The 25,267-nt window shown below is 46.6% G+C and overlaps 5 protein-coding genes across 11 annotated transcripts in view; 3 read left to right on the forward strand and 2 right to left on the reverse strand.

The window, feature by feature from the left end:
- raph1b (Ras association (RalGDS/AF-6) and pleckstrin homology domains 1b) overlaps positions 1-6,756 on the forward strand; it is a 31,751-nt gene extending 24,995 nt beyond the window's left edge. For all 5 annotated transcript variants that reach the window (XM_029174799.3, XM_029174798.3, XM_029174800.3 and 2 more), the window contains 8 exons: positions 87-208; positions 488-553; positions 645-788; positions 1,285-1,395; positions 1,578-1,676; positions 1,780-1,900; positions 2,010-2,146; positions 2,236-6,756. In XM_029174799.3, the coding sequence (XP_029030632.1) occupies positions 87-208; positions 488-553; positions 645-788; positions 1,285-1,395; positions 1,578-1,676; positions 1,780-1,900; positions 2,010-2,146; positions 2,236-4,905 (3,470 nt within the window). In that variant the 3' untranslated portion in view covers positions 4,906-6,756. The remainder of the gene's footprint in view (positions 1-86; positions 209-487; positions 554-644; positions 789-1,284; positions 1,396-1,577; positions 1,677-1,779; positions 1,901-2,009; positions 2,147-2,235) is intronic.
- A 53-nt stretch (positions 6,757-6,809) lies between these two features.
- On the reverse strand, positions 6,810-8,292 carry spp2 (secreted phosphoprotein 2). Its single transcript, XM_029174806.3, has 6 exons — positions 8,226-8,292; positions 8,023-8,150; positions 7,818-7,940; positions 7,489-7,608; positions 7,309-7,357; positions 6,810-7,220 (listed from the first exon to the last, which is right to left on the reverse strand). Exons 1-6 carry the CDS (start codon positions 8,275-8,277, stop codon positions 7,111-7,113), a joined length of 582 nt encoding a protein of 193 aa, XP_029030639.1. The 5' UTR covers positions 8,278-8,292; the 3' UTR covers positions 6,810-7,110.
- Positions 8,293-8,872: 580 nt separating this feature from the next.
- Positions 8,873-11,445, reverse strand: alg11 (ALG11 alpha-1,2-mannosyltransferase). The gene is made up of 5 exons (XM_029174804.3): positions 11,290-11,445; positions 10,685-10,906; positions 10,235-10,606; positions 9,511-10,061; positions 8,873-9,426 (listed from the first exon to the last, which is right to left on the reverse strand). The coding sequence occupies exons 1-5, from the start codon at positions 11,334-11,336 to the stop codon at positions 9,143-9,145; spliced, it is 1,476 nt and encodes a 491-aa protein (XP_029030637.1). The 5' UTR covers positions 11,337-11,445; the 3' UTR covers positions 8,873-9,142.
- cpb2 (carboxypeptidase B2 (plasma)) lies at positions 10,842-14,262 on the forward strand. The gene is made up of 12 exons (XM_029174805.3): positions 10,842-10,953; positions 11,672-11,769; positions 12,062-12,137; positions 12,210-12,334; positions 12,446-12,554; positions 12,647-12,748; positions 12,929-13,033; positions 13,126-13,236; positions 13,313-13,403; positions 13,486-13,688; positions 13,764-13,848; positions 13,919-14,262. The coding sequence occupies exons 2-12, from the start codon at positions 11,705-11,707 to the stop codon at positions 14,131-14,133; spliced, it is 1,287 nt and encodes a 428-aa protein (XP_029030638.1). The 5' UTR covers positions 10,842-10,953; positions 11,672-11,704; the 3' UTR covers positions 14,134-14,262.
- Positions 14,263-14,831: 569 nt separating this feature from the next.
- zc3h13 (zinc finger CCCH-type containing 13) lies at positions 14,832-24,379 on the forward strand. Of its 3 annotated transcripts, none has more exons than XM_029131614.3 (20): positions 14,832-14,995; positions 15,654-15,821; positions 16,073-16,176; positions 16,318-16,432; positions 16,635-16,746; positions 16,873-17,039; positions 17,172-17,335; positions 17,454-17,654; positions 17,787-17,954; positions 18,095-18,432; positions 18,647-19,114; positions 19,260-19,508; positions 19,618-20,098; positions 20,276-20,472; positions 20,759-21,985; positions 22,100-22,783; positions 22,863-23,006; positions 23,143-23,343; positions 23,514-23,677; positions 23,770-24,379. In XM_029131614.3, exons 2-20 carry the CDS (start codon positions 15,663-15,665, stop codon positions 23,968-23,970), a joined length of 5,544 nt encoding a protein of 1,847 aa, XP_028987447.1. In that variant the 5' UTR covers positions 14,832-14,995; positions 15,654-15,662; the 3' UTR covers positions 23,971-24,379. The 3 variants fall into 3 exon arrangements, with proteins under 3 accessions (XP_028987447.1, XP_028987464.1, XP_028987456.1); XM_029131631.3 differs by having other exon boundaries at positions 20,276-20,388; XM_029131623.3 differs by lacking the exon at positions 14,832-14,995 and adding an exon at positions 15,106-15,485.
- The last annotated feature ends 888 nt before the right edge of the window (positions 24,380-25,267 follow it).

Raw genomic sequence — 25,267 nt, forward strand, 5'->3', positions numbered from 1 at the left:
CACATGTTCATATCAGCAGAAAAAACTGCACATGTTGCATATTATCTCCATTCCTCCTCCGTCATCTCCTCTCATCTTTCCCTCAGAGCGTATTTTTGAAGATCATGAGAACTTGGTGGAGAATCTGCTGAACTGGACCCGGGACAGCCACAACAAGCTGATGTTCATCGAGCGCATTGAGAAATATGCCCTTTTTAAGAACCCACAGGTGAGCGTCCAGTCCGATCCACGCTGCTCAGTAGCTTCCTTCTCATTCAGTGTGTAAATGCCAACAGCATGTGCCTTACACACAAACGCATTGTTTATGCATGCTCGGCGCCAGAGCGCGAACAAGGCAGCGTGTTTGTGTAGCAGAGCTGGAAGTAGGTCAAAGCTCTAAAGCGAGTAAAGGTGAATAATTGATGTAACGTAAGATGAGGTGAGCTGCTGACTCTACAACACCCCCCCCCTTTGTGTCGTACTCTCATCACTGTTTGTTCATTTCCAGAACTACTTGTTGGGGCGGAAGGAGACATCAGAAATGGCTGACAGGAATAAAGAAGCTCTATTAGAAGTGAGAGCACGACATCAGTCTTTGTATTTCCGCCGATCTGAATCATTAGATCACTTCTAATATACGACTTTGGACCCATGTGTCTGCGCAGGAGTGTTTTTGCGGCGGCTCGGTGTCTGTGCCAGAGATTGAGGGTGTCCTGTGGCTCAAAGAGGATGGGAAGAAATCATGGAAGAAGCGCTACTTCCTCCTCAGGGCTTCGGGGATCTACTACGTCCCAAAGGGCAAAGCCAAGGTCAGTGAGACTTTGCACCGTGCACCCAGTCTACAAAGAATTGTGGATGGGGGTTATGAGAACCGCATTCAGATCCCCTGCCTGCTGGTGTTTTCCTGTTTTCCACCAACGCACCAATTTTTTTTCCACATTTTTGCACAGGCAGTTCAAGCGTGTCTGTAATTACCATCAAACTCATGTACATAAAACCTTGACTACTTTGAGACTGCGTTCCCATAGCATCATTATTTCAAGAGAATAAATAATTATACTAAAATGTGTGCTTGAGTGAGTTGGTTCTGTGCATCACAGATTATTCTCTGAACATGAGTATGCAATAAAGAGAGGAAGACTCTTTATTGCATATTCATGTTCAGAAAGAAAGCGTTTTTGGTTTTATATAAATCACCAGTATGTCAGAGGCATAAAACTACTAGATTATATAGAACCATCGGCCCTGTGTTAAGTTAATTATGCCTCGATGCGTGCTGTGTTCACGGTGTCTCCCTCTCTGCAGGCGTCCAGAGACCTCGTGTGCTTCCTGCAGTTGGATCACGTCAACGTCTACTACGGCCAGGACTACCGCAGCAAATACAAGGCTCCTACTGACTACTGCCTGGCCCTGAAGGTGAAGCCCTACTGCTAGATCTGGTGTCTGAATGCGAATTCAATGGAAAAATAGAAGAAAGAACTGCGAAATGCAAACAATTACAGAAATATGCAGAGGAACCTGACAAGTTCAGCAAATGTCATTAGCCTGACATTAAAGCATACCTTGTATTGGCGAGTAATAAAATGATCTTCTTGCAGCATCCACAAATCCAGAAGAAGTCCCAGTACATCAAGTACCTGTGCTGTGATGACGTCAGGACCCTGCATCAGTGGGTGAACGGAATTCGCATTGCCAAGGTTCGTCTCAGGTTCCTGTGTTGAACCTGTTGAGTCGATGTTAAATGTATAGAAACTGATTTCATGGGGTGGAGGAGTTTTACCTTGTATGTTTGTGATGTAGTATGGGAAGCAGCTGTATGGTAACTACCAGGAGGCCATGAAGAGGACAGAGGCAGCCTATGACTGGTCCTCCCTCTCCACCTCCAGCCTCCGATCAGGCTCCAGCTCAGCCAGCATACCAGGTTAGTCATGATGCCAATGCCAAGCACATAATGGAATGTGGTACATGGCTAAGTACGTGTGTGTCACACGTACAGAAAGGCTTAGTAACCTTTGTGTCGCATTCATCAGAGTCCCAGTCCAATCACTCTGGCCACTCTGACAGTGGAGTGGACACAGGCTCGTCTCACGGCCGGTCACAGAGTGTCGTGAGCTCCATTTTTTCCGAGGCCTGGAAGAGAGGCACCCAGATGGAGGAGAACTCAAAGGTACGGCTTCCTTTCAAACACTGCCACGGCCTCGTTTTACTGTTACAACACTTGCTTCGGTGAGCTCAAAGACGGTGTCGTTCCTGCAGATGAAAATGGAGGCGTCCAGAGGGGCCACTCTGCCGCACGGCTCCCACGGCCACAGGCACCACAGCCACCATTCGGTCGACCAACTGGCCCTGACGCCGTCCCCCCAGCCGATGGTGCAGCCCCAGCCTCACCCGCACCAGCAGCACCCGCCACGGCCTCAGTCCCAGCCCCAGCCTCACCAGCAGCACCAGCACCAGCCCCTGATGCAGGCCCCGCAACAGCTCCCCCCACACGCTCAGCTGCTGCAGACGCAGTATCTCCAACAGCACCCGCCACAGTCTCAGCTGCCGCCTCAGAGTCTCCAACAGCACCCTCCACACGCCCAGCCACACCAACAGGTCCCATCAGTGCAGCCCCACACACCGCCGCATCCGCAGCACCAGCAGCTGCCGCCGCCGCAGCCTCCGTCTCCCCAGCAGACCACCCCGCCGCTCCCCCAGTCGCCTCAGCGCCCTCAGCCGCCGCCGCAGACCCTCGGCCAACACGACCACGGGCCCCAGCAGGCGGCCCCTCCACCCCCGCCGCCTCCTCCCCCTCCGCCACCACCGCCGCCCCCGGTTCAGATGGTTTCCCACCACTCGCCGGCTCTCACCATGTACAAGTACAGCACAATCACCCGGCTGCAGAACCAGAACCAGGCTGCCAACCAGCATAGGTTCCCCAGTCACCTCCCCGCAACAGCTCAGCAAGTTCTACCCACATCTCTGACGCCACCCGCAGCTCAGGTGCCCGTCAAACCCAATGTGAATCACATCGCGGCAAGGACTAATGTCCCGCCTCCGCCTCCGCCTCCCCCTCCCCCATCTATGCCAACCCCTGGATCAGCCATGGCTGTGTTGAAGCTGGGCCCTCCAAGCCCTGCTACCCTGCACGCCTTCATTCCTCCACCCCCATTGTATCCACCGGCTCCTAGGACCAATGGAGTAACATTTCCTCCCCCGCCTCCTCCCCCGCCACCCCCACCCGCACCCACTCCTATGAGCCAGCCTGTTCATCACAACGGGCTCAAGCAGGCACTGAAGGAAAGGTTTCCCAGCCCGCCACGAGACCTCCTGCCTCTAACTGGGGACCTTGAGGAGTCCCCACCTCCAGCCCCTGCTCCACCGCCCCCACCTCCTCCACCTCCACCCCCGCCCCCACCTCCTCCGCCTCCACAGCAGTTCCCGGTGCCACAGCAATTCCCGCCACCGCCACCAGCACCGCCTAAAACCTTTAACCCAGGCTTTCTCCCTCATGCTGTCCTCAAGCCCGTGTCACCGGTCACTCCATTTCCTCCCGCCCCACCTTCTGCTGACATGAGTGGGCCCGCACCACCCCCACCCCCACCCCCTCCTCCACCTGCACCCCTCAAGAAGCAGTTCAGCCTCCAGGCAGGCCACACCTCCAGTCCACCACCTCCAACTCTGCCCAAGCAACACAGTCTGTCCAAGCCCCCACCCATTTCTACAGGAGCCCCTCCCACTATGTCCCTGGTGAAGCAGCTAGCGAGTCAATTTCCAGGAGCTTCATCCCAAGGAGCCAATCATACAGAGAACCCCAAAGCTCCCCTCTCCCCACCTGCAGTAAAGACCAAACCGAGATGGCAGCCTGGCGGTGGCCCACAACTACAGTCTCCAGAGTTCCCCCCTCCTCCTCAGGAGACCAACGCTGGATTCCCTGCCCCTCCGCCGCCGCCTCCTCCTCCACCTCCCCCAGCACCTGTCACAGGTCCAATGCCACCTCCCCCCCCCCTTCCTCCTGGAAACCTGGGCTCCCCCATTAAGAGGTCACCCTCTGGCTCCTTCAGTTTGGGAGGCAAAAAACCTCCACCCACCCCACAGAGGAACTCCAGCATCAAGTCAAACTCATCAGCCTCCTATGAGGAATCCAGGAGAAACTTACTCAGCAAATTTGCTCCTCAGAGCAACACGCCACCGTCCTCCCCCATTTCCTCCTCCACTGCATCTCCCTCCAAGGACCAGTCAGCAGGACCCCCTGCTCCCCCTAAACCAGGCAAGCTCAACCTGAACAACCTGCCCTTGGCACTCCAGGGCAAAGTGAATCAAGTGAAGCAAACGGGTGGCGAGTTCCCATCACCACCACCACCTGACTGTGCCTACTTCCCGCCTCCTCCCCCGGCCTCCGACCTCTTCCCCCCTCCTCCACCTCCAGGTAGTGACACCCATAACGGAGGCCCTCCTAGGGTGGCCGTGGTCAACCCCCAACCGCAGGCTCCTCCTCCTCCACCACCTGTCTCCCTCGTCAGCAATTCAACATGGGGAAAGAGTTCCTTGAAAAAGACCCCTCCACCCACACTCGGTCGGCGTAATAACACCACCCCAGAGCCCCTTCCGCTTTCACCACCTCCACCTACCTCCCCAAAGGGCAGCTCCGGTCAGCCTAATTTCCTGGAGGATCTGAACCGGACACTAAAGCGAAAATCTGTGGGTCGCCAGGGTTCTTCCAACTCTACTGGTCTCACTGGAAAGCTGGACCCAGCAGGGACCATGGATGACATGGCACTGCCTCCACCTCCCCCTGAGTTGCTCCTTGATCAAGGGAAGCAAAGCAACGGAGGAAACGGTGGCTACGTGTCCGGTAACATCTCAGGCTATGCAACGCTAAGACGAGGACCACCGCCCGCACCGCCCAAACGGGGTGACGGCACCAAACTTACTGGAGAGTGTTGAACTTAGAGATCAGGACACACTGAAGAGGAATGGACAATGAAAGGATATACGCAAGTGAAGATTTAAAAGTGGACTAAGAGGGACTTTCTGAATACCTTCTAGCTACTTTGGTCACAGTGTATATACTAAACAGCCCAACCAGACCGTGCTCAATTAATGCTTGCTCATTTTTGTATTTTTTAACATGCTTGACTTTCTGGATCTGTGAGGTTTACAACAACAGGACGATTAAAACCGGAGCAAACAGGTTTGAGGTCACAGAAAGAGCAAGATGGTTTAAATGATATCTGCCGCTGCTGTGGATTAAATAACACGGTTCTCTATGGTAAACCCCACCCCTCTGGTAAAACGGGCAGATTTAAATAAACTCTAAGGAAAATTGTGCAAATGTTACCGGATCCAGGTCTGAGCCAAATCACGTCCCCGCTTGTATCCGCCATATACTGTATTTGTGCCACGTACTGGAGACAAAAAAGGCATTGGGATCTTTCTGCTTTGGTACTGCATGGACTCATGTAACAACAAGCTGTAAAACACGAAGCTGTTCCAGTGTGTGTGCATGTGTGAGAGAGAAACCAAGACTGAATATACATACATGCCATGTCTGCTCGCATGTGTGTGTGATTGTACGATGGTGAAGTATTTAATCATTAGTAGAAGGCCTTTGTGGAGAGTTTTGCTTTACTATGAAATTATTTAATGATTGATAAATGGAAGGATTCTTTTTTTTTTTAAAAAAAAAAGCTGGTCAACAAAATCTAAAGGAACAAAACATGAAGGCACAAAGGAATGTATATGGGAATAAAAACATGAAGGTTATGGTTCTGTAACCGTTAAAAATGTATGTTGTCGTCTCCATGGTCTCAAGACTGTTTCACCACTTGGCAAATGCAAATCAGAAGAAAGCCTTATTCCCCAAGTCTTGCACAGAGTTCAAGCAGAGAGGAGAGTTCTTCCAAAGTGTCAGCAGAGCATGGACTGTGCGACTGGAAAGAAAACGTACTTTTTTGTTTTATTTAATGCAAACATGTAGTGGACTTCTGTAAATGAGAAGAAGTGTTTTGGTGTATCTCCATGGACTGCGTGTGTTCCCTGTGTGTTGGCTTGATTTTTGGACCTTGTTCTTTTATTTGTCTATGTACAGTTGCGGCTGCTGCTTCTTTCTTTGTCCCAGCCGTCTTTTTTTTTTTTAAGTCACATGGTCTCACAATCCAGGAAATAGTGCAGCGATGGATTACAGCCATGTGATGTGTAATAAAAACATAGCCTTGTCTTGTTAATGTACAGAGCATTGAATCATGTAGTAACCGCAATCTGACTGGCATAAGACTGAATGTCGCTTTTAATTTTGTGTGTCGATCTTGTTCCTTGATGGTGCCATTACTGCTTCAGCCCTTCGTACACAGGGTTTAGTCCTGATTTTGTCTCTCCAGAGTGGATCATGAAGGGTTTTTAATTTCTAGATGATATGCCTTCTTTTTTCCGGGTGCTACTCTAACCTTCAGAGAACCCAGTCTATACAACCCCATGTGTATCAGGATGACATGTCATTTATAAGATAGATTTAGTCTGGAAATGTGTAGACCATTATATCCAGCTTATCATGGACAAACCTCAGTGGTGCTTGGTTTCAAACCCTCATTAACATGCTCTTTTCTCGTCCTCAGCCGCGGTGGTGTCACCTCCACTTGTAGGCAGCGTGCCGTTTCTTATGAGTACAGTATGTAAGTTATTTATGTGCTGATGTGAACAAGTGGGGCTTAAATGACATGAAGACAAATGTTTGCAGATAAGAGTCAATGTGTCCTCTTGCATATAGATTGAAATCCCAATATAAATGTTGAAATCAGACTTGCGATTGTGTCAGAGTGATCATTTGTTTGGTTAGGTAGAAAAACCTGTACTTGTCATTTATTCATTCATTCACGTCAAGGCCACTTCACGAGCACTGGGAAAAGTGGAAACTACTTTTTATTTTAAGTGGACCTCGGATCCCCTCCAGTGGCTTTATCCTGCTCTACAAGGCATCTTAATGTTGAATACTACATTAAATGAATATGTTTTAATCTGTGGTTCAGGCGTATAAATATAACCAAATACATATCAGAAAAAATGGAATAAGACGAATACATTTAACATTTACCTGTTTAATTCAAGTGTGATGTCTGATCAGCATCAAAATGAGGTCTTGAACGAGGTGAATCCTCACTCAAGGAAGTCGCTGAAAGTGTCTCCTCTGGGTCGGACCTCCACTGTCTGGCTGTGGAACAAGCCGCCATGTTGGACAGGTGTAGGAGTTCCAGCAGGAGCTGGGCCTGAAAGTTCAGTGTGGGGTCACACTCATGAGGGTTTACTAAAAAACTCAGACACGGCTTACTGCTAAGGTTTTACTGAAAGTCCTACCTCTGTTCACAACTGGATTATTGAACTGACGTTGTCCTTTTGAGATTATCTGTAAAATCAAATCCTCATGGTTATTGACAGACAGCACATCTATTATACTGCTGCTAATGTTACTTGAATTTCTAGTGTTTATTCAAATAACATGAATAAATTAATTAAATAATTCTTTTATGAAGTTACCTCTTCGCTGGACTCTTCGCTGGACTCTTCGCTGGAGCTGCTGTTGTGGCTGCATCCCACAGAGATCACGTGGACTGTGGTGGCGGTCATTCTCAGCCGACTAGAGCAGGAAAAGGAGGGCTGCAGCAAAGCAAGGAAAGGACATGATGCTAGCGTATTTGTGATCTCTAGTTATTTTTTATTTATCTAGTTTCAGCTATTGCCCTGGCAGGTCAGCCCTATTTGCTATATTTACTGTTTGTTGTAGCACAACACCCATTTAAATATTCCAAGGTTATATGTTTATTATGTTTTGTTTTTTTTATCCCAGGTGACCATGAACATCTCACCACAAAGAAGCCAGGTTTGAAGGCACACGTCTGCGGGTCGATCCTGGAAGTCTTTGCGCACTCGGTTTCTTTAACCTCAAACATCAGCAGCAGGTCGGCTGTGTCATGGCCCATAGGAAAGACCTGGCGTTCATTTGTTTCATGTCATGATCACATGAACACATGAGCTGAATTGAAAATTCATTCCTTCTAAAGAAAAACTCACCTTTTTAATGTAACCTTGAGTCACTCGGTACAGATGTTTCACATTGTCCCCAGAGTTGATCTGAGCCAGAGCTACTCCAAGTACCCTGTCTGCCATGGACTGCAGCTCAGAGTAATTCACTGGGATGCCTGTGGGGTCCGAGCAGATGGATGTGAGTGACAGTCACTTCAGACAGCCTTTATGAGCCTTTATTTATCACTCACCTGAGCATCCCAGAGACTGCAGCAGGGCCAAGAGAAGCACGCATGACTTCATCCTGACTAGCACCACACTGAAATGATCCAGTACTTTAATAACCTTCCTTTGAATCTATCCAGCTTTTGTCCTGACATACTTTTGCACCACCCCCTACCCTCAATAACCTTAAAAACAACCTCCCTCTCTCGTCTGTGCAGCTTCCTGTTTGCAGGAGCTCCTAACCTTTGCTCAGCACTATTGATCTCAGTGTGATGTGCCAAATTAAACAATGCCCATGAAAATGAGTAATACCATTGCTGGAGGTGAAGCACCATCTATTACCTTTGAGAATAATCTTTCAAATAAATGTACAGTGGACTTCCTGATGTCCATTTGTAGCAGAACCTTTCAAGTCAGTGTTTACTGAAAACCCAACTAGTGTTTCTTTAAAACATCCTGACATTCTGAAGTACTTCAGCACTAATGAAGAGAATTTTTGAACTGACTGTATGAAGCTGGTGAGGTGTGATTAACCAATAGAGCTGCAACACAGGAAACAAACAGATTCACGTGAATAGATAAAAAATGTTTTTTTCTGTGTGTGACTTTGCAATAGCTTTTCTCTTCTCTCACATCTTGTCCTCTCCCAGAGCCCATTTCAACACCAGGCCAGTTTCAATCTTTATAACATTTATTATCAATATGAAAAATAAGTATATCATGTTAAATATATTTTAGTACATACAAGGTTTGATTTTCTATTTTTCACAATTATTCCATCTCTAAACAAAAGTGAAACAAATAACAGTACATGCTACACCGGAGCAAAGGTGTCACCTATGTAGAAGACACTTTTCTCACAAAGGCCAACTGCACCATTCACAATCAGCACATTTGGAGAAACAGGAATATACAGAAAAGGAATTTAAAAAAAGTCTTGTTATCATCGTTCAAGTGTTCCCATCAGAGGCTCCATAGCAGCAAGGAAGCAGGCTTCAAACTCCTCGTCTGAGAAGCGAACCACTGACTGACGGGCAATGCGCCTGATCTGCAACCGGCTGGTGGAGGACAGAGCCAAGATCCGCTCCATCGCTTCTGCATAGCTGTACTCGTCGTCCGCCAGAAAGCCCGTTTGGCCCCCCTCAAAGGGCACCACAATGTCCAGCTTGGGCCCACCAGACTTGTGGGCTAGGATGATCTTCCCTGCTGCCATGCACTCCACAACGCCTAGGTGGAGGGAGGGGGGGGGGCATAATGATGCACTCTTAAAAAGCATTTAAATATACATTTAACAATAGTTCAAATGATTACCTATTCCAAAATGTTCGTTCCACATGGTATGCAGTCCGATGGTGGCATCCCCCAACTCTTTCTTCAGCTCCACAAAGGATATGTTGAGCTTAAACTCCACCCTATCAGATATGCCCAGCTCATGGCACAGCCCCCTCAGCATTAGCACCCGCTCCTCATCATCCTGGTTCCTGCATCCGCCAATCAGAACCAGCCTCACTGTCTCCCTGTTCCTCTGCTCCAGCAGCCTCTTGAAAGCTCTGATCTGCAGCCGGTGGTCCTTCTCGGGCCTGAACTGCCCGATAGAAACAATGGAGTGGCACTTTCTGTCCCCGTCCTCAACCAGCGGGATGTCCAGGAAGGCACTGACGTCGCAGGGAGGGTAGACCACGGTAGTGCGGTTGGGGGCACGCCACAGCGACAGGATATGATCGAGGGTCCAGGAGGAGTTGACCATGATGAGGTCACTGCAGGAGCCCGCCATGCCGTAGAGCAGAGCGAACATGCAGTAGTAGACCACCTTGCAGGCACTCAGGAACAAGCTGTTGGAGACGTAGTCTGGGTTGTTGAACCTAAAACATTGAGAATTTGTTTAACAGTGGGTGCGAGCATGATACTGCACCCATCAAAGTCACTCCTGCTTGCACAGAGGGAGATACGAACTATCATTCTAACATTCAGTGAGCGTTGAAATTGAGTTGAAATGGCTCATTGAGAAGACTGTATTGGAACAAACAGTAAGTACCTGGGGTTCCTCTCTCTCACCACAGACAGCATGTCAGTGCTGATGGTGGGGTAGTGAACATAACTCCCCACGCTACAGCCCCCCAGGAATCGGAATAGTGGCAGAGTGAAGGCGTAGCCCATGGAATCGATGTAGAGATCCGGGACAAACTCGGTCAGCGCCTCCCATCCCAGGAAGACGGAGCCCACGCTCTGTCCAAGCAGAGTGAAGTGAGGAAACAGGCCGGGCTCCACAAGCAGCCGGTGGCTCAGGAACACGAACTGAACCGGCCGAGGCAGCACGATGTTGAAACGCCGGCGTGCTCCATCCAGAATCTGCTGTCCCGTCACACCCAGGTCCCCCGTGTACACCACGAAGTTGACATCCGCATACCTATTAACATTAAGATTAAGTCACCTTTTCATATATTTGGGGAGTTCTGAGTGGATCTATAAGTAGTAGCCACGGTACCTGTTCTGCAGTGCCCTGATAGCACACCAGAGCACCCTCTCTCCCCCTCCACCAGCATTGCAGTACGGGTGGAAGAAGGCCACCGCCGGGCGGCCGTCTCTCGCCCAGCGCGCGCTCCTGTTGCTCTGCAGCCAGAAACGCACCGCGAGCACCAGCAGGAGCAGGACGGCGAGCAGCAGCAAACACAGAAACAGCAGGGGCAGCAGCAGCTTCCACAGCAATCTGGAGCATTCAGAAACAAAATGCGTGAATGACAGAGGGAAGCAAAAGTAGGTTTAAAAGCCGCAAAGACATCAGAGTAACCAAGCTGTTGGAGTATTACAGTATACGCGATAAAGGAAGTGGACGTGCAATTTGGCCATTTATGAACGGAAGACAACAATAACGACTGCGCTTTCATTGTAGCTACATAATTTTAAAAAATCTTGTTGAGTTAAGGATTAGTAGCGACGAATCGCCTTGTTGATCGCAAACCTTTTACGAGTTTAATTGTTCAGCAAAATCCATCTTACAATGAATTAAAACAAGCTAACCGTGGCTTCAGGGTCGGCTTTTAAAATGCTCTCGGCTGAGTAAAGGATGCCCGGGGACCTGTCATAACCTACCTCGTTAATTCACACAAATAATAGACCAGCTCGTCGTGGCCTGACATCTTGTAAACACGTTTAACAACACATCATCTGCCAGCATGTCGCTTTCCTGCTGTGTGCGTCCGCGCAGCGCCACCTGCAGGCGGGGAGGGATGACTGCAGTGCGTCCCCCACCAGCAGCCAGACGGCAAATCGTGGCGTTTACATCAGTTTAAATCTACGTAAAAGCAAATCACTGAATTTAGAATACATAAATATATATAGAGCCCCACTAATATGCCAAAGTACGTCCTATTAGCTATGTCATATGATGATCTATGCCCTAAAAGCAAAGTTTACCTTCTAAATAAACACCGTACCAATCAATATTGCCTCTCTGCTTGTATGCCTTCAACAGGTTTCTGCCATTTTCACTCTGAATCCTGACATTATGAAGACTCTTCTGATTTTGTTTGTTGTCATTTTTTCCAACAGGGGACACTGCACAGAATCACAGTAAGTTGATGCGTTGAATTTATCAAGTAATCTAAGGTGTATTAACTGGTTTTAAAGGAGAAACCTTACTGGTGTACAGTGTGTTTTGTGGAACCCTAACTATAAACCAAAAGATAAGTGATAAATACTAATTTCGTAGTTTGGATCACAGCATTTTACAATCCCCATAGATTCGTGTTACACTGACTCCGTCACAGGTGAAAGCACTGTGTCTTATTTGCTTATGATTCTTATGCATCATTCATGGTGACAATGTATGTTCAATATCTGTCTTTTTTCTGTATTTATTCAGGGACCAAGTGCTATCAATCGTGCCAAAAACACAAGAGCAAGTAGACATTGTGAAGAATGTATCTACTAGATATGAGGTAGACATGACAGTTTTCTTCCCGTATTTGTTTTTCCATGTGCTAATCAATATCTAACATTATTTCTCTCAGACAGTATTGTGGCAGCCTGTTTCACCTCACTACATCAAAGAAGAAAGCCAAGTCCATTTGTTTGTTACAGCAAACAGTTCAAAGACTGTCAAGGATCTGCTGCAGAAACACTCTATAACTCATAAGTATGCTGCCTCCCTGATTATTCAGATATATAGTAGAGGTTATTTATTATATTATATTATGTAGAAGTTTAAGGTCATTATTTTTCTTTCATTCAAATAAATGTCCTTTAGGGTTTCGCTTGCTAACGTTAATGAGTTGATTGAAATGCAGACGAGGATAAACAGCACAGACCCAAGAGCCAGCTCGACTTTCTATCACAAATATCATAGGCTGGAGGAGGTATTGACTATTAGTTTTCACTAATTGTCTGGCACTGGACTGTGAAGACAGACATATTCCAGTTCACACCCAAACCGCTGTTTGCATTGCAGATCTACGACTGGATAAACAGGACCTCACAGGACAACCCCAGCGTGGTCAAAGTCATTCTCATTGGCTCCTCGTTCGAAAAGCGACCACTCTATGTTCTAAAGGTACAGATGACAACTGCTGAAGTAATAATCAATGAATGAGACAAGTGTTGTTCGCTTTTCTCTTTTTTACATACTGGTTCAGTCGGGGCTTTCAGTGTTTATACAGGACACTGATGAGTTTAAAAAATGTTGAACTCATCCTTTAAATCTAACATCCTGTACTTGATTCATCTTTCTCAGCTGTCTCTAAATAATATGCCAAATAAGAAAGCCATGTGGATCGACTGTGGGATACATGCCAGAGAGTGGATCTCTCCTGCGTTCTGCCTATGGTTTGTGCGTTATGTGAGTATAATTAAACTGAATGGAAGGGTGACAGTGAAAGGGAACATTTGTGTTTCTGTCTTCTACAAAATCGTTTGTTCTGTGTCCCGCAGTCGCTGTCATATTACCAACAACACCAGGACATTACTAACATCCTAAACAGCATGGATGTGTACGTCCTGCCTGTCATGAACCCAGATGGATACCACTACACATGGACAAAAGTAAGAACACGCAGAACAGGGGTTTCATTTTGATCAAAGTGAATTTTTGCAGTTGGGGTCTTTTTTGCACAAGCAGAACAGGATGTGGAGAAAGAATCGGTCCATCAGCGACACCAGCTCCTGCGTCGGAGTCGACCTCAATAGAAACTTTGATGCCAACTGGTGCAGTAAGTCCTTCTAGTGATCATATATATTGATCAAAGGTCTCAACCAATAACACTGTCTGTAAAATCACCCTGTCCTCCACAGCGCAAGGAGCGTCACCCGAGCCCTGCTCCGAGATCTACTGCGGCGCCTTCCCTGAGTCAGAACCAGAGTCGCAGGCTGTGGCTGACTTCCTGCGCAGTCACAAGGATTCCGTTCAGCTCTACTTCAGCATCCACTCGTATTCTCAGTTGCTGCTCTTCCCGTATTCCTGCTACCTAGATGAAATAGAAAACCACAGAGAGCTGGTGAGGGCTGTGGACTGATCAGTAAAACACCAGTTTACATCTGTATGACATTTGTGTTCATGTCTTCTGTTCAAGTCTGAGATGGCCAAAGAAGCTGCTGAGAAAATACAAAAAAATTATAAAAACACCTACAAACATGGTGCTGGGGCCAAAGCGATATGTAAGTAGTTGTTCCTGTTTTTAACCACAGCTGGTTTGGTTACACATAAGTGGCTTTCTCTGTTCTCCAGACCTGGCTCCTGGTGGTTCTGATGATTGGGCGTACATCCATGGCATCAAATACTCGTTCACGTTTGAGCTTCAGGACCGTGGCCAGTACGGCTTCCTTCTGCCTCCGTTTCTGATTTCCAAAGCCTGCAATGAGGCTCTGACTGCTGTAAAGTCTATTGCTCTCAGGGTTGTGGAGAAAACACAAGAGGAGAGAAATTCACCTTCAGTCTCCTAAGCTGTTACTGTATGTATGCAGGAAAGGTTGAACATTTAACATTTAAAACTGTTATTATGAATGAGGCCTGTCATTTTGTATATCTTATGCAGACGTACAGACATAATAATTAAACAGATTGAAGTTACAGTTCATGTGTTACTGAATTATGTGTTACTGAATTATGCGTTACGTGTTGAGGTTCATATAAAAACAGAAGATGAACAAAATAATGCAAACGTTTCTAGGCAATTTTATTTTGACTTGCCCTGGTAACTTGTTCTGGTGAATAGATTTCTGCACAACAGTATATGAGAATACTCGTTAATGTCTGTAGGATGGTGGTCATCATCATCATCATCATCGTTATGAACTTATTAGCACTAATAATAACCTCATATCACCTTTATTATTATCGCTATTATTAGAAATTGGGTTGCTATTCGTTTTTTTTATTCAAACGAAACAGTGAAAGTGAAGTCAGACACTGTGTTCAAAGCTTCGCTTACGGTATGAACTTTCCAACATAAATCCCCAGCGCAGCAAGCTTCCCAAATCTTAACTAAATACTCGTTGCTGTGACAATATTCATATTTTGCTGATAAAAAATAAAAGAGACAAGAAGCAAAATAAATGACCAGAATAAAACGTACAGGAATCCGAAATCCGTACTTTTCTTTTCGGCGGTCGGCAGTAAAGCCAGGTCGAACCGTGTCCACCACCATAGAAGAAGAACGGAAGCTATGATGCGCACTCTCCGCCAATATGAAGGCACCCGGGGCAGTTTCTGCCTTTGATTTTAAAGAATAAGCCTCGTTATTTCTCCAGGTGCTAAAACCACCAACTGGACTAAAGTAGATGCGACACCGAATAAATATCTTGGGTGAGATACCAGGTGTTTGGCTGCATCATGTATGGAGGGGCTGTGAAGTGACGGTGGCTCATAGGCCCCTCGCTGAGATGCAGCACGAATTTATTAGCGCTTGACTAACTTTAGCATTAGCCTCTAGTTACTTGTGTCTGTCCGGTGTGTTCGTGATTATATAGCTACAAATTTTAATAGCATATGCACACGTATGAGTGTAAGACATTTAAACAAAACCAATAAAGTTATGCAGCGAGTTAACGTTAGCTTAGAACTTTGGTTAACCTCAAGCTAGCACGTTGGACTGCTAACCAAAGTTAGCGCAGAGCAGCGGCACTGACAACAACAGAGCAGGGTATTTGCATATGTTTATGTTTCGGATGCGCGGCCACTGGCAGGCAAACGAAGGCTGTGAGAAGCCCAACATACAGTCCAGTCTTTGAGTGAGGTGCTTAGATTGAAGTCGGCGTCTGAAGCGCACTTGGAGAGCGCTAAAGCCCCGAGCTTTGTGAGTGAATACGGGTCTCATTCACTCACAATCAATGAATGAATGAATTTGGCTTGCAGGTCACTCAATTAGTTTTTAAAGTTATTCTAATGAAATCGTGCTTATGTGCAAGGCTTCTATGAATGTAGATTGCTTACTGTGTTTTTTTTGGATTGATCTTACTTTCAGTCCTGCAGAATGTCCAAGATCAGGCGGAAGGTAACAGTGGAGAATTCAAAAACCATATCTGACAGCAGCAGCACCACTACTAGCAGCACCAGCAACCCCGCCGCCCCCTCCCGCAGGCCCAGTGTGTTTGAAAGACTTGGACCCAGCACTGGGAGTAATGCTGCTGAGGTATGCCTATCCTAATCACAAAATATTTACATGCCACTATCATTGGAGTCTCTTGTTCTGAAGGTGGAACATTCACGGCCTACTTTTATATTTAGCTACGGAATTAACTGTGTTCTGGAATATTTCCTTGTTTATGTCAAAGTATTCTGCATTCTGGAGAACTGGTATAACCTTTTTGTGTTATATTTTAAACCTAATGCACTGTAATAATTATTATTTCTGTATAATTTTTCTGTTTTTTTTTTTTGCAGAGCCACTGTAGAAATTGGCTGAAGACTGGTAATTGCAGCTACGGCAGCACTTGTCGCTACACACATGGAACTCAGCCACGAGGCAAAGGATTTAGCTTTAGTCGGTAAATAGTTTTATTGAAGATTTAATTTGTTTTGATCAGAAATGAAGTAGTCGCTTTAGGGATATGATTTTTCAAGTGTTTACCAAAGTCTTCCCAAATATACAATATTGCATTTATGTTTGTGTTTGCCTAATGGAACAGGTCAACAGAGAGACCCACAGGTGATCTGCGGGAGAGGATGAAAAATAAAAGACAGGATGTTGACCCAGAAAACCTAAAACGAGACTTAGACGAGCCTACATCCCCCACAACTAGAGTGAGTCTTTGCGCATTTAGTAATTTTTTTAACCTAGAGAGAAGATTTATGGTGATACCCCAGCAAAGAGTTTGAATAATAGTAAAAAATATCTTTGTAGTTTTCTGTAATACAGCAATTATTGTCTACATGATAAAAGACATTGTGAAATGTGATGGGTGATATACTTGTAATTTTAATATGTGTATATGAACATCTACAGCAGAGAGACTCCTCCAGAGGCAGACACAGGGAGAAGGAGGATATCAAAATTACAAAGGAGCGCACCCCAGCCAGTGAAGAAGAGCCCACAGAGTGGGAAACCAATCGTGAAGGTTTAAGATTTGTCTATTAATTTTTTGGGGGGGCAGGTGCTCAAATGAACATAGTGAACTAAAGAATAGTTAAATTAGTGACAAGATGCATTTTGTAGATGCTTGTGTGTTTTGGTTCACTTTTAGACTCAGATCTTGGTGATTACGACTACGAGCTATCTCTAGAAATGAAGCGTCAGAAGATTCAGCGCGAGCTGATGAAACTGGAGCAGGAGAATTTAGAAAAGAGAGAGGAAATTGTCATCAAAAAAGATGAGACCACCACCAAAACAAGAACCACTGTTTTGCCGAAGGTAAGACAACACAGTTGACATAGGTCTGTCAGACAAAGTTGGGTAATATTTGAGTATTCAGTCTTGTGTTAACTGCCCTCTCAATATTTATTTACTCTAAAAGTTATCAATCTTATAATTTTTTTTCCTCAGGTGTCTCCTGAGCATTTAAGCTCCAAAGGTTCGCCGTCATCTAAGAAATCCAATGGATCCCCAAAACACAAAAGTGGAACCAAATGTGGAGGCAAAGGACTAGGCTCTGGAAAGAAGGAAAAGAAAACACTGGTGACCACCTCACCCATTTCAGAAACTGTCAGGTAGGAGACTACAGATGTTAAGTGATACTTGGTGTGAAGCCATGCCAGTTCAATATATTACTGGCTTTTGTATTTGATGGTAACGTGTTGCATTGTTATGTTTCCATATTACAATCAGGCCTTCAAAAAGTGGTCATGGTAAAAAGAAAGGGCCCCGTACACCCAGTCCTCCTCCTCCAGTTCCTCTAGACCTTCCTGTGACTGGGAAGAAACACAAGGGCAAGCATAAAAACAAGGAGAAGTCTGAGGAGAAACAGAAAGAAGGGAAAGATCGTGGACGAGACATAGAGAAACATAAAGAGAAGAAGGAAAAACGCAGGTAAATACAGACAGACTATACAACATATGATTATACTGTATGTTTACATTAAATTATTAAGATTACAACTTGATCAATAGTCAGCAGCGCAAACAGAATTCTACAATATCAATCATTCATCATTGCCTTTAGGGACCGATCGGACAGTTCCCACAAGGCCAAGCGATCAGTCACATCAGAAGAGCGTTCTGGTAGCGTGTCGTCTCCCTCCAGGGCTGCATCGCCCTCAGCCAGGAAGAAGTCACCATCTCCTAAAGTTTCATCACATAAGACCTCTACACTGGACTCTCCTCCTCGCAGGTTAGTGTATACAGTAAACAATTTGTAAGTCAACCATATCTGCCTCAACACTCACTACAATTATTAAACCTTTTATTTATTTATTTATTTTTTTTTTTAAATCATTACACTGGACATGATCCCTATCACTATCACTGCAGGTCTACCTCTCCTCCACGACACCTGCGTAGCCCCACACCTCCCCGCCATCACTCGCCTTCTTCCCACTCGGGTTCTTCTGCCCAGCAGCATTCTCCATCTCCCCGACGGCGCCGCTCATCCTCTCCCACCTACCGGCGGAGTGCTCCAGCCTCCAACTCCTCCCCTCAGAGCTCTAGGCGCTCCCGATCACCCCCTGCCTCCCACGACAACTCCTCACCTCACCGCCGATCTGACCGATCAAGTCCCAGCCGGCGCCACTCCAGGGATCGCGAAAGGAGTCGTGGTGACAGAGAGAGGAGTCCACTTATTCAGGAACGCAAACATGATCGCAGAGATGGTACTTTTCTCTCCATATTATTCCTTTATATCACACATCATGGTATCAAAACTACCCAATATGTTTAGTTATTTTGTCAAATGCAGTCACCATTCCAATACATTCTTTATTGCTTGCAGTTGACTAAGTTACTTTTAGTAGTGTTTTTTTATGACTACTAAGTTGTTAGTGGGTGTGTTGATCACTTTGTAAACTGTGTATTCTTTGCAAACAGATAGTCGAAGCAAGAGAGAGAAAGACAGCATCCGCAACGAGCGGGACTATGACTCTGAACAGGTCTCCTCACGGGACACACGGGATGACAGGGACAGCAGAGACACCAGAGATGCTCGTGATCGACGAGATGCACGCGATCGGGGGAGGGAATCAATCCGAGAGTCTCGTGATCACAGAGACAATAGGGATGTAAAAGACTGCAGAGAGAGCAAGACAGAGATCCGCTCCAGTAGAGAGTCCCTGGAGCGGCGTGATCGGGAACGAGAGAGAGAGAGGGAGAAAGAGCGGGACAAGGACAGAGAGCGGGAGAAGGAAAGGGATAGGGCTGAATCCTACAGGAAGGAGGAACTAGTGCAGGACGATAGGAGTTATGGGAGAGGTCATGGACGTGAAGATAGTGGCAGGACAGACAGAACTGAGAGGAATGGACGAGGTAGAGGACGTTCTAATGAGACCACTGAAAAAGGTAAGCGCTGATGTCACCTTGAGTTTTTTTTTTTATTTGTAGCCCTCTTAACATAAAGGAGTGTATTAGGTGATGTTGACAGCTGTGCCTATTTGTTCTTTTAATTTTTAAGTAATTGCTCTTTTTTTTGTCCGTCTTCTTTTAGGCTCAAACAGGAACTCCAGGGGGTCTCAGCTGGAAAGTAGTCATGATAATTGGGAGTCACGGAGCAGTGCTGCACGTGATCGAAGTGTGGAGAGGAGCACAGATCGCAGTGCTACTGAAAGAAGCTCAGACAGGGGCTCAGACCGAGATCGCTACGAGAGTGATAGAAGAGGAGAGCAGACTAGGGACTCTTCCTATGACAGGAGAGGAGGTCACGCAGAACGTGATCGCAGAGACAACCGCGACAGAGGTGAGAGATTTTTTTTTTTTTTTCCAACTGGCATCTATTCTGAAATTTGGCCAAAAGAAATGACAAAATATGTGTCTGACAAAACTACATTTTTCTTTTCCTTTTCCAGTTTCTCCAAATAGACACCAGGGGAGGTCAGAGGAGTGTGAGAGGGAGGAAAGACGGGAGGATCGCAGGGCAGACAGAATAGATGAAAGGCGGGACGACCGGACCCGTGACCGGGAACGAGAGAGAGACAGGGAGCGAGAGAGGGAGAAAGAGAAGGACCGAGAGCGCGAAAGGGAAAAAGAACGAGAGAAGGAGAGGGAGGCTGAGAGGGAGCGGGTCAGGGAGCGAGAGCGGGAACGAGAGAGGGAAAGGGAACGGGAGAGGGAGCGTGAAGAGCGAGAAAGGGAGCGAGAGGAACGAGACAGGGAGAGGAAGGAGCGAGAGAGGGAGAGAGAGCGGGAGAGGGAGCGAGAGAGGGAACAGCGGGACAGGCAGCGGGAATGGGAGGAGCGAGAGAGAGGGAGGGAGGACAGGCGGGAGAGAAGGGAAGAGAGCAGAGACGATCGGCCTGTTCGAGACACCCGGGATGATCGAAAGATAAGGTTTGTGTCTGATTTTTACCATTCATTTTACCATTATTTATTTATTATTTACCATTTATTTGAGGTGGTTTCTTGAAGGGAAGCATCTTGTTACATTGTAGTTCAAAAAATAAATTCTCCAATACATCTACATTTTAGATTACTATTCTTTTTCCTCCCATCCTTTGTCACTTGTAGCCGTAAGAGGCAACGGGTGGAGAGCAGCCCGAGCCCCCGGCCCTCACCTAAGCGAGCTGCACGGGACCTGAGTCCAGCTGACAGCGATGGTTACAACAGCGCAGAAGACAAAAGTGAGCGCCCGATTGGCCGAGGACAGGCCAAGCTCCACTCTCAACCCCTCCTCCCCAGCCCAGTGTGTCCGCCTCCATCTGACAGTAGGGAAATTCTTTTTGAAAGGACACACTCCTATTTAATGGGGAATGCACCGCTTTTACTTCAAATGAAAATATACACTGTTTGCTGTTTGAAGTGTATTTGGTATAACTTGTAAATTAGTTAAGTTTTCATTGCATACATTCTGGTGTTGACTGTCCACTGTATAACAAATTAATTGATACACATGCTATTTATTTGTGTGCCTTTTTTTGACTTGAAGTTTTAAAATAAGTTATTAATTAAGTACTAAGTCTGGTTGTCTTGCTGTTCTGTGTAAATGTGCAGGCAGCGATAAGCATCGTCTGCTGAGCCAAGTGGTGCGGCCCCAGGAGCCATTGCTACGTTCTCCATCACGAGCTGCTCTGCCAGAAGACAAGCACTCGCACTGGAAGGATGAGGAACGCCGAGGAGCAGGGGACAAACGGGAAACGCGCAGCCGTCACGAGGATTTCGATCCTCGGGGAGAACGTAGCAGAGGTGGTGATCGACGAGGAGACCACCTTTCAGACACTCCGCCCGATCCCCGTAGTAGAGGCAGAGACCAGCGGGAATCCACTCCTCCTCCTCCTCCTTCAGCACTTCCTGGGTGTGGTGATGATAGAGAGATCGCTGGTGCCCCGACACATGAGGAGGGCAAGAAGAAGACAAAGGCACAGAAGAAGGGGCTCAAGAAGGGTCGTAAGGAAGAGGAGGTTGGTGGTGGAAACCGCTTGGCTGCAGCATCAGACCGCTTCAACCCCGAACCCCCCATTGGGGCTTCAGCAGATGTTCCTTCAAGCTTGCACTCTCCCAGGAAAGTAACAAAGAAAAAGGCACTGGATCGAAAAAGAAAACGGTCACGGGGAGAATCTGATGTGTCTGAGGATGAGACCTCAGCTCCTCAGCCACACGGTAAGAGGAAGAGAGGTCCCAGGACTCCTCCACCCTCAATGAGACCTGATCATCGTGTTACTGGAGGCAGCACAGAACTTTCACCACTGTCTAAGGTAGACAATTTCAGTGACTGGTCAGATGAGGAAGTCACAGAGCGGGGAGGGCCCGTAGAAACACAAAGTTCCCTGTCCCTTGCTGAGAGGGTTCCTGCTGAGCCTCTGAGGAGAGGTGGTGTCCCCAGGGTGGGCAGGGACAGGGAGAGGTGCAACCCTCCTTCCATTGCCCCTCTGCTTTCTCAGGATCCACCGATGCTGTTGCAGACTCTGACTCCACAGCCACTTATGTCCAAGTCCCTGCTACGCAAGCCTCCCCCCGAGCAGACACGCAGCAGCAGCATGGGGAGCAACCAGAGCCGCACATCATCCAGACGCCCACGATCGCCCTCCATTGAGTCGGCCCACCGAGATGACCCCCAGGGCCAGCGATCCCGGCGAGGCAGACTACAGGGCACCAACTCCCGTGACAGAGAACGAGAAAGGGAGAGAGAGAGGCCAGTTGGGAATGACCCCCCAGGAGCAGAGAGGAAGTCTCGAATTGACCAGTTGAGGAGAGGAGAGCCCAGTCGCAGCACTTCATCAGGTAAATGCATGAGGAGAGAGAGTGTTAATTTTTTTGAGGAGCTGTACACAAGTTTACAAAAACAACTTCCAACTCATTTCACATGTACTCATGTACCTTCTCCCTTTCTTCCAGACCGTCAGGATTCTCGCAGCCACAGCTCCAGGCGGAGTTCTCCTGACTCTGAGAGACAAGCCAGGTCCCGTGCTGGCTCCTACGACAGTCGAGAACGGGAAAGAGACAGAGAACCGTTTGAGCGGGAACGAGACAGAGACCGAAAAGATATGCGACCTCAGCAGCAGCAGCAGCAGCAACAGCAGCAACAGTCCTTGCTCCTTCAGCAGCCCCTACAGCAACAGAGAGACTGGGAGCCTGAACCTAGAGACTGGCCAAGCCGGGGTCGTGAGCCTTTGCTGATGCGTCCTGGCCGTGAACCTCTTTTGAGGGAGCGGGACATCAGAGACCGGGAGCGCTTGCTCCCAGAGGGATTCATCCAGCAGCACGAACGGGAGCGAGATAGAGAGCGAGAAAGGGACCGTGAGAGAGACGGCAGAATTGAAAGAGTTGGCGATCGCGACAGGGAGAGGTTGATGTTGATGGACCTACCACTGCACGGAGACCCCAGAGGTCCAGGACGGGGAGAACTGAGGGCTGAAATGAGAGGAGACATGCGAGGGGACATGATGAGGCAAGATAGAAGTGAGTATGAGCCACTGCTGCCAAGAGAAGCTTTCAGCCCTCCAGAGCCTGAGAAACCAACAAACAGTCACCATCTGATCGGAGATCAACAGGACCTTGAGAAAGCAGACAGCATTGATGGTAAAAAAGACAAAACAATGAGTTTGTTGTTGCACCTATTTTAGGTTGTCAAACTGTAATTAAACAATTGTGTTCACAGGTGATGATGATGGCAAGGAAGATGATGGCCAGTCTGCTGCATCAGTGGGAGAAGAATATGAACCAATCAGTGATGATGAGCTAGATGAAATACTTGCTGACAGCCAGAAGAAGGAGGATCAACAGGATGATGAGAAAATATCAGGTACCTGGAAAAACCTCATGCAGACCCGTTGTTTTTGTCTATGCATAACTGGAATAGACAATTCTGAACGTTTGATTTGTTTTATCATGCAGCAGCAAAATTACCATTGCATACATTTTTGACTGTGTCCTGGCAGGTCCTCTTGATGTGATTGACGTGGACTGGTCGAGCCTGATGCCCAAACAGAAGCAGGAGCCTCGGGCAGCAGGAGCGGCGCTGCTCCGGTTCACGCCAGGGGCTGTGCTTCTCAGGGCGGGCATCAGCAAGCGACTTGCTGGCGCTGAGCTCATGGAGCAAGTCAAAGAGGTGTGCAAGTCTGAGCTGGATGACCCCAAAGGTGACTGTCTTAAATTCATCAAACCATAAAATCACGTTCCCATAATGTTTGTGTTTTTGTTTTTTTTGTTTTTTAATCACAGTTTATATTGTGATGCTGTATGCCTTCATATTTATTGTTTTGTGATTTCTTTATCTAAAGCTCTCTTTCATCTTCATCTTTCTTTCCAGATGCTGACAAATTGTTTGAGCATGACCTGGGAGCCCTGAACATGGCAGCCCTTAACAGGCGAGTGGAGAGGGCAGGTTTAATGAGCAACCTGGGGCTGTGCTGCAAGGCCCTGTGTGCCCGAAGGGACTTTGCCATCCGCCGGCAACTCTTAAAAAATGACAAGGTAGACATAGCTTGAGTCACTCTCATAGGCAATATTGGCCCTGGGCTTCCTCACGAGAGAGGAGAAATGCATTCATATGTCTTCTTTTACAGGGTCTAACAAAACAGTACCCTGCTACGCCGGTGGTAGACAACGACCTTCTGCAGATGAGCATGCGGCTCTTCAGAAGGACCATGGCTGGCCAGCCTCTAGCTCCAGAACGGTCAGACAGCGTGTCAGCAGCTGCGGCTGAAGTTGCTGCACCTAGCAGCAGTAAGCTGAGCTCAGCACAGCCTGAGGTGTGTGTCTCCTGAGACAAGTGAGCCTAAAGGTTCTAAGGTTCATTTACTACGTCTAGCCTCTAATTTTTCATTGCCCTGTTTTATTTCATTGTATACATATCCTTTTTAGTAATGACAAAAAAAAATATTACAGCAAAATGTGAATTTCTCCGCAACGCTTAACATGTTTTGGATGATCTGCAAGTGTTGTGCCATAGACTACTGGACATTCTAGCCTATGGAAGTGTGTAATGAACCGTGTATGGGGAAACAAAACGCACCTAAAATGACGTCCTGTTTTGTTGTGCGTTAGTGTTTTAGAGCAACTTTTTAATTCTTAAAATTTCACATGCCTAACAAAGTTCAGATAACTGTTTTTTTTTGGTTTTCGTTCATTGTACATTGGTTGTTACAAATGTGCATTAAAATTGTTAGATGCTGATTTTGTAATGGGTCCTTTGCTTTGTATTAAGTGACTGCTCAGCCTTCAAACACTGTAATAGCTGATGTTATTGCCATTTGTGTTTACATGTACATTTGCATTATCAGCATTTGCAGAGATGTGTTACTGACCACACAAATACCTTGCATGGACTTCAATGTTTCTCATTTAAAAAAAAAAAAAAAAGCACTGCCAAACTATTCCTCTGTTGAATGTAATATTTTACATATGTTAGTTGGAGAACATTATTGATATCTTTTTTGTATTTCCTTTGAATAGTTTGGCAATGTCTACCTGAAATGAACTGAAGAGTTCAGAGCACTCGATATTGCAGCTCACCAGATCATCACCACTTCCATGTGGAACTTCTCTTATGTTCACCAGCCTGAATCATCCCAAAAGGAGCCAACTTTTTGCCCTTAGGAAAAGACACTAGACTGCTTAAATTAAAAAGAAGCTGTGACTAATTTGAACTTCACTATGGTTGCGCATCCAATGACTTGTACAGGTGGATAAACTGGAAGCCCTGGGATGTGGTTGTAATATTTTGTTCAACATGATACTTGAAAGGAGGAGTTTGTGCATATTTATTGCTGGGACACATGTTCAATGGACAAATAAGCTTGTTGCACTTAACACCTTGAGAAAAGACTAAGGATCAAAGCTCTGAGTTAATAGAACACCTACCAACCATTCTACTGTGATCTGCAGCATAAATGACATTACAGACACAAAAGAACTGGGATATGATGATGTAGCTCCCTGTCTTTGATTGTGACTACAACATTATGATGTAGAGGAACACTTTCTTTTATTTATTGCTTTTCTCTTAGGTCCATAGGAAATGTTGACATTGTGATTTCAAGTTTAACATTGTATTTTACTGTA

This window comes from Betta splendens, chromosome 2 (genome assembly GCF_900634795.4).
Source record: "Betta splendens chromosome 2, fBetSpl5.4, whole genome shotgun sequence".
In the NCBI taxonomy this organism is placed as follows: domain Eukaryota; kingdom Metazoa; phylum Chordata; class Actinopteri; order Anabantiformes; family Osphronemidae; genus Betta; species Betta splendens.

Coding starts and splice junctions, on each gene's coding strand:
- spp2 (XM_029174806.3), bottom strand. CDS start 8,277: ATGAAGTCATGCGTGCTTCTCTTGGCCCTGCTGCAGTCTCTGGGATGC. Junction 7,941..8,022: donor CTCAAGGTTACATTAAAAAG/GTGAGTTTTTCT, acceptor AATGAACGCCAG/GTCTTTCCTATGGGCCATGA. Junction 7,609..7,817: donor TCAAACCTGGCTTCTTTGTG/GTGAGATGTTCA, acceptor GCTTTGCTGCAG/CCCTCCTTTTCCTGCTCTAG.
- alg11 (XM_029174804.3), bottom strand. CDS start 11,336: ATGTCAGGCCACGACGAGCTGGTCTATTATTTGTGTGAATTAACGAG. Junction 10,607..10,684: donor ATCAGGGCACTGCAGAACAG/GTACCGTGGCTA, acceptor TAATGTTAATAG/GTATGCGGATGTCAACTTCG. Junction 9,427..9,510: donor GAACGAACATTTTGGAATAG/GTAATCATTTGA, acceptor CCCTCCACCTAG/GCGTTGTGGAGTGCATGGCA.
- cpb2 (XM_029174805.3), top strand. CDS start 11,705: ATGAAGACTCTTCTGATTTTGTTTGTTGTCATTTTTTCCAACAGGGGA. Junction 13,404..13,485: donor CTTTGATGCCAACTGGTGCA/GTAAGTCCTTCT, acceptor TGTCCTCCACAG/CGCAAGGAGCGTCACCCGAG. Junction 13,689..13,763: donor TAGAAAACCACAGAGAGCTG/GTGAGGGCTGTG, acceptor CTTCTGTTCAAG/TCTGAGATGGCCAAAGAAGC.
- zc3h13 (XM_029131614.3), top strand. CDS start 15,663: ATGTCCAAGATCAGGCGGAAGGTAACAGTGGAGAATTCAAAAACCATA. Junction 23,344..23,513: donor TGAGCTGGATGACCCCAAAG/GTGACTGTCTTA, acceptor CTTTCTTTCCAG/ATGCTGACAAATTGTTTGAG. Junction 23,678..23,769: donor AACTCTTAAAAAATGACAAG/GTAGACATAGCT, acceptor CTTCTTTTACAG/GGTCTAACAAAACAGTACCC.